This window comes from Oryza brachyantha, chromosome 3 (genome assembly GCF_000231095.2).
Source record: "Oryza brachyantha chromosome 3, ObraRS2, whole genome shotgun sequence".
Lineage (NCBI taxonomy): Eukaryota > Viridiplantae > Streptophyta > Magnoliopsida > Poales > Poaceae > Oryza > Oryza brachyantha.
The window spans coordinates 33459-45114 of record NC_023165.2 but is presented as its reverse complement, the minus strand read 5'-3'; the positions used below and the strand labels follow the sequence as shown (position 1 = coordinate 45114).

Below are 11656 nucleotides of genomic sequence, written 5' to 3'. Positions count from 1 at the left end.
TTGTTCACTCATCGCTTTCGATAATTCACCGCTTAAAGAATGTTCTTACTGTTAGTAGCATAATTTGGCTTTTGGTTAGGTAATTTTAGACAAGCCAGATTATGTAGAATAATTGGTGTAATTGTTTAGTAATTTGCTCAAGAAAATCAACTCAGTCTGTATACGCAGGAATTAGGCTCCATTTAGTTCTGAAAAATTTTCAACCAAAAACATCACATCAAATCTTTGGACACCTAAATAGAGTATTAAACATAGATAAACCGAAAAACTAATTCACAGTTATGTGAGAAATCGTGAGACGAATCTTTTGAGCCTAATTAGTACATGATTAGCCATAAGTGCTATAGTAATCTACCTGCGCTAATGACAGATTAATTAGGCTCAAAAGATTCATCTCGTAGTTTTCATACCAGCCGTGAAATTCGTTTTTTCATTCTTGTCCGAAAACCTCTTCTGACATCTGGTCAAACGTCTGATGTAACACGTAAAAATTTTTATTTCATCAACTAAATACCCCCTTAATGTATCAAGAAGAGGATGTGTGCACATTTTGGGTACGTGGAGACATTTGATGCATGCAAGTGTCTAGGAGCTATGGTTGTCAAAGTTGTCAGCTAGGAGTAGCAGTCGAGGTGAGTCAATGTTTTTATGCAAGAGCATGGCTGAGGCTAGGCACCTGGTTATGTTTGATGCTGTGCATGATGAAGTCTAGCCACATGGGATCCCATGTTTAGTTCTCAAAAAATTTTTCAAAAACATCACATCAAATCTTTAGACATCTAAATAGAGAGTATTAAATATAGATAAAATAACAAACTAATTACACATTTATGGAAAAAATCATGAGACATTTTTTGAGCCTAACTAGTCCATTGTGCTAATGACGGCTTAATTAGACTTAAAAGATTCGTCTTGCGGTTTCTAGACGAGCTATGAAATTAGTTTTTTTTCGCGTCCGAAAACCCCTTTCAACATCCGGTCAAATATCTAATGTGATCATTCTCCCAAAAACTTTTGTCATTTAAACGGGGCCTAAATCAATCAATACCGTGTTGAGTTAAATGACAGATATATTTTAGTATCAGTTTTGATTAGATAGAATCAATATACATAGAGCTTTCTATGTACGCAGTATAGCGTACCCTTTTATATTATGGGTTCTATATCCGTTGACCGCCGCCCGAACAAATTCCATTTAATCTACTATTTTTCTTCTACTGGTTTTACCGTGCTTTTGTTCTTCTTTTTTCTTTCTTTCTTTTTTTTTGCCAAATCCTAGTCAACCTAGGGTGCGGTTGATCTTTGCTAGGTTGCGCTGAAAATCAGTCGAGTTCTTCCATGAAAGTGAAGATCTTTGCTAGTTTGCTCCAAAACTTCGTCGCGCGGGAACCAATTTTAAGCGTCAACACTTAGGGCATGTTTAGCTCTCAATTTTTTTTTTCCTAAAAACATCACATCGAATCTTCGAACACCTAAATAGAGCATTAAATATAGATGAAAGAAAAAACTAATTACACAGTTACAGAAGAAATCATGAGACGAATTAAGCCTAATTAGTCCATAATTAGCCATAAGTGCTATAATAACCAACATGCATTAATGAAGGATTAATTAGGCTCAAAAGATTATCACGTAGTTTCTAGGTAAGCCATGAAATTCGTTTTTTTATTCGTGTCCGAAAACTCTTTCTGACATCCAGTCAAAACGTCTGATATGACGCCAAGAATTTTCATTTCCCTAAGGGTGCATTTAGAATCCAAAAATTTTTGGAACAAATATCACGTCGATCGTTTGACCAGATGTTGATAGGGGTTTTAGACACAAATGAAAAAACAAATTATAAATTCCGCCAAGAAACTACGAAACGAATCTTTTGAGTCTAATTAATCCATCATTAGCACATATCGGTTACTGTAGCACTTATGGCTAATTATGGCCTAATTAGGCTCAAAAGATTCGTCTCACAATTCTCATATAACTGTATAATTAGTTTTTTTATCTATGTTTAATGCTCTATTTATATGTTCGATGTGATGTTTTTGAAAAACTTTTTAGGAACTAAATATGGCATAACTAAACACCCCTTAATTGGTATACAACAACAATTACAAAACTACTCTAGAGCATAGTCGGACACTTGGCATCAAGAAACTCCTTGAGCATGCGTGCCCCTTTCTGACTACCCATCAACTCAGATAGCCGTTCTAGCGGTAGCAGGGCCATCTCTGCTAAGCTATTGCATTCCTCCATTATTGCTCTATAGTTTGAATCTGTCACACCAGGAAGCCTCCTTAAGAATTCAATCGCGGATGTATTGTAATTTTCAGCCCTGAAAAACATGTTTTATCGAGGTAGGCAGATAAAATTCATTATGCTTTCGCGTGCGTTATTCCGTTACCAAACCAAAGTGTTGGCTTACATAGAAAAACAGCTTACCTCACGTCATTCTCCACAACCCCGTCCTCAGAGGGCACACCAACTCTCATTGCCTTGCTCTCATCAGGTTCATCCTGATTTGTTTTGAGTGATAGGAATATATCTGCCGTGGCATGCAAGCTGCGAGACCAGACTATGCGAAGCCGAGGAAAATGCAGGACTAGTAATGAAAGCTTAGAGCTTATATTTCTCGGAGATACATCATCGCCAATCTCACTTGCAGACTGACAAAAAAAGCAGGACCAGTTAGCACCATCGGGTGCAATCACCAATGTGAGATAGCATGCTTATGGAAATGGATTAAAATTTGCTCAAGATCGAAAGACAACTTGAGATAGCTGTTTGTAGAGAACAAGAGATCACCCATCTTAAGAACGAACATCCTAACAAATAGCAGCATGAATAAGAAATGGTAGAGTTAGGGGAGGGGTACCTGAAAGGAAAAGCTCTTGTCTTGTGAGAACTCTATCAGAAGCACCGGGATCTTGTAATACCGAACCATAGTTTCAATCTGATTGTACAGACGACCAGAAGCAAAGCTTTGGAACAAGTCCGCAATACTTTTTCGTTCAACACAGATCAAAGGAGAAAGAACATAGTCACCGACTTCCAAGGTAACAGGTATTATTCGAATCCCTTTCTGGTGCAATACATTAGGAAGACTGCTCATGAATTCTCTCATGTCCACAATAACCTAGAAGGATGCAATAACAAACATTTCAGGAATTCAGCTAGTATAAGCAAATAATATTGTTACTTAATGAAAATAATGGTCGGAAGCATCACCTGCATCTCCTTCTCTGGTGGCTTTCTACCACCAGCCTTTCTTGTTATTGAATTTTGAGATAAAAGAGCTTCTGGTTCATTTGCAAGAGTTGGTCCAATGCAACGGCCATTCTGAAAAGAAGACAGATGTGCTTTCATGTATCAGGGAAAGAAGACAGATGTGCACAGCAGCACTTTTGCCCACATAAGGTTGACTGACAGCTAAAGTAAGTACAATATGAGGTTAAAGCGCAACAATGATTAAATCAAGCATAGAATGTCTGCATTTGTATAGTAAACATTTCATGATGATCAAGCTGAATTTAATCCTTGATTTAATGAATTTTAGCAGAGAGGTACACCACCTGATCAACAGGTATCATCATCAGCGACTTCTGTCTGATCAAAGACTCGAATGCTTCATTTTCCCGGCGAATGCTGGACTCAAATTTTTGTACCTCAGCAGAATCTTCATAAAAAAGAAAGTATACTTTCAACTTCATCGATGGATTTTCTGCCTTGTATACTTCAATTTCTCTAACAAATGTTATATCTGGATGATAAACAATAATTACAGAAGGTTTCCATACATCAAGTACATGGTGATCACTGTCTAGGGCATAAAATTGCACATGAGGTAGCGGTTTGGCATCCACAAAGTCTCCAAAAGCAGACATACAGTTAACAGCTTTGTCAACAGCTGGAGCTGATGCAGAATCATCTTCTGCAGACAACTTACAGGCATCAATCTCATGTTCATCTGTTTTTACTGATTGACCTTCAACTTCCAAATTAGTATGTTCCGTAGTATTTCTGTTTCTCAAGTTATTGGCTTCTCTCTTTGCCATGGTTTTCTTAAATTTACCTTTTCCTTTTACCAATCCTCTCTTCCTACAGTTGACATTTGAATCATCATCACGATTTGCTTCCTTGGTTACAGTGCTTATTTCAGAGGCAGCCGCAAGTAAGGCATTAGTCTCAAGCTTGCTAATGCTAACAGGACCTGCACTCTCACCAGACCTCATAGGAACTTCCCCATCCAGAACCCCAAACCCTTTTGGTTGCTGAGATGTCTTCTTGTTCTTTCTATGTAATCCATGAAGTTCAGCTTTGCCAAGCAAGTATTTCTCCCACTCGACCCGCATGACCTTGTAGAAACAAAGCATATAAAGGATTCATATGATTTAGCTTTAAATATACCAAAGAAAAACTTGCATTTAAGATGTTGATTGATGGTAGGTTGCTAGCTACATTAGACTTCAACTGTTACCTGATGCAAGCCTTTTGACATACATTCTTGCAGCTGCAAGCATGACCGCTCATCTTTGCATGCTATCAAAACTATGCCACTCTCATTAAGTCTGTCTTCATGAACAGGTGTTACATTGTCACCATCTCCCTTTGCCTGTTCTTCTGCTATCTCCTGTAACAGTTCCTGCAAAGACATAGATAGTAAAACAGTTACAGATTATTCGCAATTTATGGACAAGCAGAAAATTTTGTTGATTATAACCTACCTTTAATATTTGATAGCTACAGAGGAAGTTGCTAAAAGAACAGAAAAGGCTGAGTTGAATAGATTCTCAATATCTTATTTACATGCAGAACAAGAAATAGCTGGGCACAAAAGCAAATATCTGTTACAAGTGCCAAGTTTAGCAAAAGTGCAATGGCCCTCGTCAACTAGATTAAAAAGAAAATTTCCCGTTATATACAATGCACATATTCAACTCTGGGTGCTGCCTAAAAGAACACCAAGTAATAGAAAAAAGGTCACTCACCCGTAAAACCTTCCATTTAGGCGATTCTTCTAAAATCTCCTCCACTACAACGCCTGTCTCCGCATGAACCTTCTGAGCATTGTCCTTGTTATCATTGGAATCCTCGTTTTCTAAAGGAAATGAATGAGAAATTTAACTATTTACAACTCAATAGATGTGGCTTTAACAATTTACCACTCTACAGATGTCAATTAATTAATTTCCACCCAATAGACACCCTGCTCCTGGCTAGGAGAGGCTGAGGCTGGGTGTCTTTGAACTAGTGGAGAAAAACAATCGCCTCAGCTCTGCAATTTTCTGGGATGATTATGCAATTCAGTGGTAATGCAGATGATCATGCAAAATGAAAAACAATGGTACTGCTAGCCCCAGGATGATGCTGAGACAAAAAAAAATAAAAAAAGTTGTTTCTTTCATTTTGTGCAAATTTAATCCAAAAAAGAGAGAATGGAGATAGCTCCAGGATCCACCTTGCAGAGGGCTCTCACACTAGTATGCCATTGCTTGACGACACTGGCGTGCCATGTTGTCTGTATTTGTTGCTTGGACAAGAGAAGTCAAGGCAGAAAGTGGGCCTCCTGCCACCCAATCAGCTCTGGTTAAGCTGATTTGACCAGATCAAATCTGCTTATAGAAGGGGTAAAAGAAGATAGGTGGCCACTGCATATTGTTTTGGGGAATTGGAAAGAAAATGGCTAGCAAGGTGTTTTATTACGATTGTGTCTATGGAGTGGCGAATTAATTAATTAAGTCACTTGTATGGAGCGGTAAATAGTTGTTTTTTTTTAACGAAATTAAGAGTCCTGTATCTAAATTCTTTAAGAAAAGCATCAGGTACGATTGAAAGGGAATGGCCAATAGTCGCTACCAGTTTCTTTTCCTTTCCTGCTACTACTGTGTGCCACCTTCCTCTTCTTTGTTGGTGTGCCCTTGCTGTCTGCAGCAACCTTTGTACCGTCTGCTCTCACAACCTGGTAGACACGCCTTTTTGAAAGGTCAAATATCTTGTGGCTTGAATCAGCAAAGATCCAAACAGATCGGACGCCTTCAGATACTCTGAGTGTGTCTAGGTACTTCAAGTATGTCACGGCGTCATACCTTGAGGAGGATTCATTTATTATTTGAATTGAATAATTTGAGCGTAGTGTAACAATGGAGCACATGTGGTTAAGGTATGGGCTTGATGGAGTGGATTACCTGAGAAGATAATCAAGCAACTTGCGTAGCGTCCTGAGGTCGGCGACGAGCTGCTTGGTCTTCTTGCCAAGCGTGTGCCAGATGGGGTCGAGCTGCCTCCTGACGATCTCATCAAAGGACTTGAAGAGGCCCTTGTCGACGGTGAGGTCCTCGACATCGACCTTGTTAGTCCGTCTCAGCTCCTTGAGGCAGGCGTCCATGGCATCGAGGATGGCTGCCTGGATGCCCCTCATGGGCTGGGTCATGGGGACGCGTACGTCGACGACCTCGGGTGGGGCGCGCTCGAGGTCTGCTGCAGCAAGAACGTGGAAGCGGGGCCAGAGGTGGAGGCGTCGGATGTAGAGGCTCTTCATAGTGCGCTCCGCCTTGGCGAAGCCGGAGACCATGGCGTGGGGGCGATCGGAGAAGGCGTAGACAGGGAGAAGGTGGTGCTGGCGGAGGAGGCGAGCCACGAAGGCGTCGGAGGAGGTGTCGGAGGAGCGGTGGGCGGAGAGAAGGAGAAGGGCGTGGACATGGGAGGGGAGAAGGCGGTGGGTGAGGAGGTCGGCGACAAGGGCGCGGGGGGAGAGGAAGAGCGCAGCGCGGGAGGCGTAGAGGGCGACGCGGTGGTGGGCGGGGAGGTCGGGGGCCACGTCGTGGAGCTGAAGGAGAGGCTGGGAGTTGGGTTGGAGGAGGCGGCGGCGGATTTGGTCCTTGAGAGGGTCGGGAGCGGAGAGGATCAGGAAGCAGCCGCCGGGGGATTGGTGGTAGAGCTGGAGGAGGAGAGCGGAGGCGAGGGAGGCGAGCGGGAGGCCGGATGAGAGGACCACCAGGCCGCCGTTGGGGTCCTCCAGGAGGTCTGCCACCACCTGCTCCTCGAACGGGAGCATCGCGGCCGCGGCGGCGTCCTTTCCTTCTCCTCGGAAGAATGGGAGAGAGACGGGGGAGACGACGAGGAGAGTAGAACGCGCTGCGCTACCGACCGACTGCAGTGGGCTCGTGGGCCTCCTCCACAGCCGGCCCATTACTACCAAAGTTTGCATATAGGCCACTCATATTTGACACAAGGCTCCGAAAATATTTCAACTGAACAAACATCATTGTCATCTCATCACCGATCAGACCACATAAAGATGAACAGGTAAACAGTCGAATATTCATGGTAGCTTCTGTTTCTCTTTCTTTCTTTCTTTACACAATTATCCTCTTTTCTTTCTTTAGAGTAATAAAAATATGCCAGGGGCTATAACATGCCTGATTCTAGTGGTTCCTCTTTCTTTTTATGTCCTTTATAAGAAACGAAGAAAGAAAGAAATCGACAATGATCACAATAACCTACTGACTGAAAGTGAGTGAGTAATACCTAAGGAGCACCACTGCTGGTGCTTCTCTTCACCTTGAAATATACAGGGTCTCGCAGTACCTTCACGGTTACATTGCTCCACACCTCTGTACTGGTTGGCATCAGTGCCATTTCCTCAGCGATCCCCATGTCCTCAGGCATAACAGACCCAAATACAGTGTACGCCTCTTTCCACTCCCCATGGTTTGCTAAGCTGACCAAGAACTCCGGCCCTGATCCAACCCATGCAATCGATCCTCTTCTCAATGCTGGGCAGGCTTCTTTCCCTCTCTCCTTAAAGGGTAAACCATCGACTTCCAGTGTCCCTTGAAGTAAGGCATACGGTGGACCATAAGCAACCTGGTCAAACAAAAACAAGGGCCATTGGGGTATTATTGTTGCCACCTGGAAGGCCAGACCCAAACGTGACATTGGACGACCCCCCACCCCCAAAGAAAAATCACGCAAGATACCTCAAGAGCTCATAGAAGACATACATTGTTTATGTGCTCGCCTTTCGTGTCCCACAAGTTCCCACGGCCTTCAGCTCGATAAAATCTGCATCCAGCACAGTTGCGCAAGCCCAGAACCTCAATGAAGTAATCCACAGAATGGGGTGCACAGCCAGGCAGCAGCTAGATGCAGGGAAAGTATATTAGAGAAACGGAAGACATTGTGAAAAGTCACAAACACGGTATATTTGGTATTTTCACTCAGCTCAACTGGACTGTCCAGAAGACAGAATTAGCACTATCCCACACAAAATGTCGAGAAATTACCATCCAAATAACAGCAGCATAGTCACTAATGATAGATATTCACTTGCAACTTAGTAGTCTTCAACAAATGCATGTATGGTTTTACCCTAAACACATTTTAAATCCATAATCTTGTCAATTTGGCATACCGGCCACCAGAAATGGATCTCCATACACTCAGACAATTCATGTAGCAAATGTAACCCTAGTGCCATTATCTGTTAGTGCCGATTCTCAACAAGCATATACTGTGTTCTCTTTTGTCAAAGTAAAACAGATTAGAACAAACAGAGTATTCTATAAAATCTCTGATGGGCAGAGCAGAAGCAACACAATTACTCCACATATCTTTGGTGGCTTGAACGTGTGCTTAATGGATTACACAAAAAGGTGTCAGAAACATCCATTGCATCTTTCAGATTCATGGGAAGAAAAGTAATTGACACATCACTCTGCCAGCTTCCCTATCTCTACCTATGTTTAATGTTCTTTTTGACAAAACATATCTACTTTGTGCCCATTCTATCAAATAATTGACAAAGGGGTTTTAGAGCTGCCCAAAGACAAATGTGCAATACTGAAAATGAGGAAAAATATGCAAAAAAAAAATGTTGAGAGAAAAATTTTCTTAGATCAGTACATCTAATATTCTTGATTTGTTCACTCAAACACTAATAAAGAAGATTCAAAATATCAAAATATTATTGCCCTGTTGTAGAGGCAAAGAGCACTTACTTGAATACGAATGGTCCCAAGGTTTGTTTCCAGCCCCACAATGCCCTACATTAAATTATAAATGTATGAATTAATCATGGTGTTCATACCAGCTATCGCAGTAAGATGACATGATTGAACTGGCAGATTTTCTGAACAAAAGGAATATAAGGGAACAAACGTCCCAACTTGTAAGCAATGTGATATTCTCTAGTTGCAGGCGCAAAGCTAATTACCAAAAGAATTGAATTTGATGGGAGATGAGCAAGCATCCGAACCAACCAGACGAAACCACATAGCGTATATGCGTAACACTAACCTCTCCTTTTCCGAAGACTAGACCCGAAGTCCACATGACATCATCTCCCTTTGCAATAACAGAGGGAGCCATGGCATCTTTTTGTTTCTTCAGCCAGCACTGCAATCAATGCAAGCAAGAAGAGAAGTCGAAGGAGCATTATACTAGATGGAAATGATGAAGTCGGATGAATGCGATTTTAGCGGGGGCCGGGAACGGACCTCCCCAAACCTGTGGCCGCATCTGGTCTCGTCCCCGCAGAAGACCCAGGAATTGCAACGGCAGTCCCCGTGGGTGCACATGGCCTTGCAGGATGCGCAGCAAGCAGCGGCGGAGGGCAGGCGGTGGTCGGAGCCCCAGTTGACCGCCGGGCCCCATAGCTCGAGTCCCTGGAGGCCCCTGCAGCAGCCGTCCTCCGTCGGCGCTATGGAAGATGACACCCTTGAAGAAGCGGAGGGGAAGGACAAGTAGGCGAGGGCGAGTAAGGAGGGAGCGGCGACGAGGATCGCAAGGATGAGGCGGCCGCCGCGTGCACTGTCGGATGGGCGACGGGGAAAGGGGAGGGCGGAAGGAGGCATTGCCGTTGCCGAGATCTCTCGTCGTGTGTCGTGGCCGTCAACGCTGGACTGCCCACCCTTCTGTTTGTGGAATGTGAACAGAAAAATATGGTACTATATATAGAAAAAAAAAAGAAAAACTGAAGTACAAGGCAGAGTATATATTTGGAGCGTAACAATAAAAGTATGACCGTGTATTATTTTTATTTCCTCGGTTTCTTATCTACAATTTTTGAACTGCCAGAAGCTGTGTATTTTTTTAAAAAAAAAGCTTATCATTTCATCATATTTTTAATTTTATAATAATCAATTTATCATTTATAGATCACACCCGTGTTCGTGACAAAATAGACAAAACAATCTCTAATATAAATGATAAGTGGTTTATCATTATTTCCTTAAACTATGTATTTATGAAAATATTTTAAATTTATAAGTTTTTTGTGAATGCAATATTCACATTTATATGCTGCCTTTTCCATCTAGTATTAAATTATTTAAAATCTCGAGGTTTAGTTATATGTATTCTATAACATCATCTTTAACACATAGGTGGTTGATTATATCAGAGCAGGTACAGTAGCAGGGTATAAGCCAGCTATAAGCATATTTTAAAGAGATAAGAGGGGAGAAAGAAGTGAGGTGGGCTACTAATTTGTAGCCAGCTGCACGCAAGCTACAAGACAGAGTATGTCTATGACATGTGAAACCATGTATTGATGTTTTGTATGTAGCTATTGTATGAATTGACTATTAGATTGACTATAGATGAATTGGAGCTAGTAGTTGGCTATACTATTGAACTTGCTCTTAGAGTATATGGTAGTTAGAGTCATATTAGGATAGGATTGATTTGTATGGTCTCATTTCATATCTGTAATCATTCTTTTATCTTCTTCACCTGTACTCCTATATATACCGCCCCCGAGGCTCAATACAATGGATATCAACGTCGTTGTCTAGGCCGTTGGTCCCGCTAATTCGCCTTCTTCTTCGTCCAACATGTTTCATTGCCAACGTCATCGTATTTCCTCGATTACACTTTGCTCTTCTTCGGAAACTACGTGTTGCTCCGACAACTCTCCCTCTACGTCGCGACTGTCCCGATGGGCTTGTCCCGATGGGCTTCTCCACTAGTCTCCTTCGACATTGGCGTATTTTTCATGGTGGTCCCTTGCCTTGCTCACGCGGTATTGGCAACACCCTTGCGCACGTTCTTCTCGAGTTGTCCCTAGGTCTGGCAAACCCGACGTGATGTCTTGTCCTTCACGGTTCGATTACATCGGCTCTTCGGTGTCATCTTTCTCAACGACCGCCGTGATTGTGTCACCGTCATCGTATTCAGTGCATCCTCGCGCACCTTGGTCTAGCGTCCGCGACCACTCTACGGCGTCCCATGCACACCCTGCGGCTCGGCTACCTCAACATCAGCTTCCCGACTTCGGGTACATCGACCACGGCTACTCTACACATGACTTCATCAACCATAGCTCTCTCGCACCCATCACTTTGGCTGCGTCGACAACGACACAAAGGGCTATCATCCGCATTGAGCACTCTTACCAGCTTCTTCTCAGTCCAAGTGTTCGCGCTACTGTCACGCCCAGAAATTCCTCACACGAATTTCTGAACTTAATTGTGTATTAAAATCCCTGTCCAGGACCAGCCAGGGTACACAAAAATACAATGTTGATTACATAACCATTGTTCTTAGAAACAACAGAAAATAACACTTATTATAATGGAGATGCAACGGAAAGAAAGGTAGACTAGCTCCAGCGGGTACGGCTCCAGTCCACAGGCAAAGCTTCGACGACAGACCAGCTCAC

The 11656-nt window shown here is 42.6% G+C and overlaps 2 protein-coding genes across 2 annotated transcripts; both read right to left on the bottom strand.

Moving 5' to 3' along the window:
* Window positions 1-2016: 2016 nt before the first annotated feature.
* Window positions 2017-7201, bottom strand: LOC102721342 (DNA repair endonuclease UVH1). The gene is made up of 9 exons (XM_006649156.3): window positions 6180-7201; window positions 5851-6080; window positions 4983-5092; window positions 4472-4636; window positions 3567-4349; window positions 3223-3333; window positions 2870-3130; window positions 2437-2660; window positions 2017-2329 (listed from the first exon to the last, which is right to left on the bottom strand). The coding sequence occupies exons 1-9, from the start codon at window positions 7199-7201 to the stop codon at window positions 2119-2121; spliced, it is 3117 nt and encodes a 1038-aa protein (XP_006649219.2). The 3' UTR covers window positions 2017-2118.
* A 42-nt stretch (window positions 7202-7243) lies between these two features.
* LOC102721622 lies at window positions 7244-9984 on the bottom strand. The gene is made up of 5 exons (XM_040521849.1): window positions 9492-9984; window positions 9292-9390; window positions 8994-9038; window positions 7998-8135; window positions 7244-7860 (listed from the first exon to the last, which is right to left on the bottom strand). Exons 1-5 carry the CDS (start codon window positions 9846-9848, stop codon window positions 7522-7524), a joined length of 978 nt encoding a protein of 325 aa, XP_040377783.1. The 5' UTR covers window positions 9849-9984; the 3' UTR covers window positions 7244-7521.
* Between the last annotated feature and the right edge of the window lie 1672 nt (window positions 9985-11656).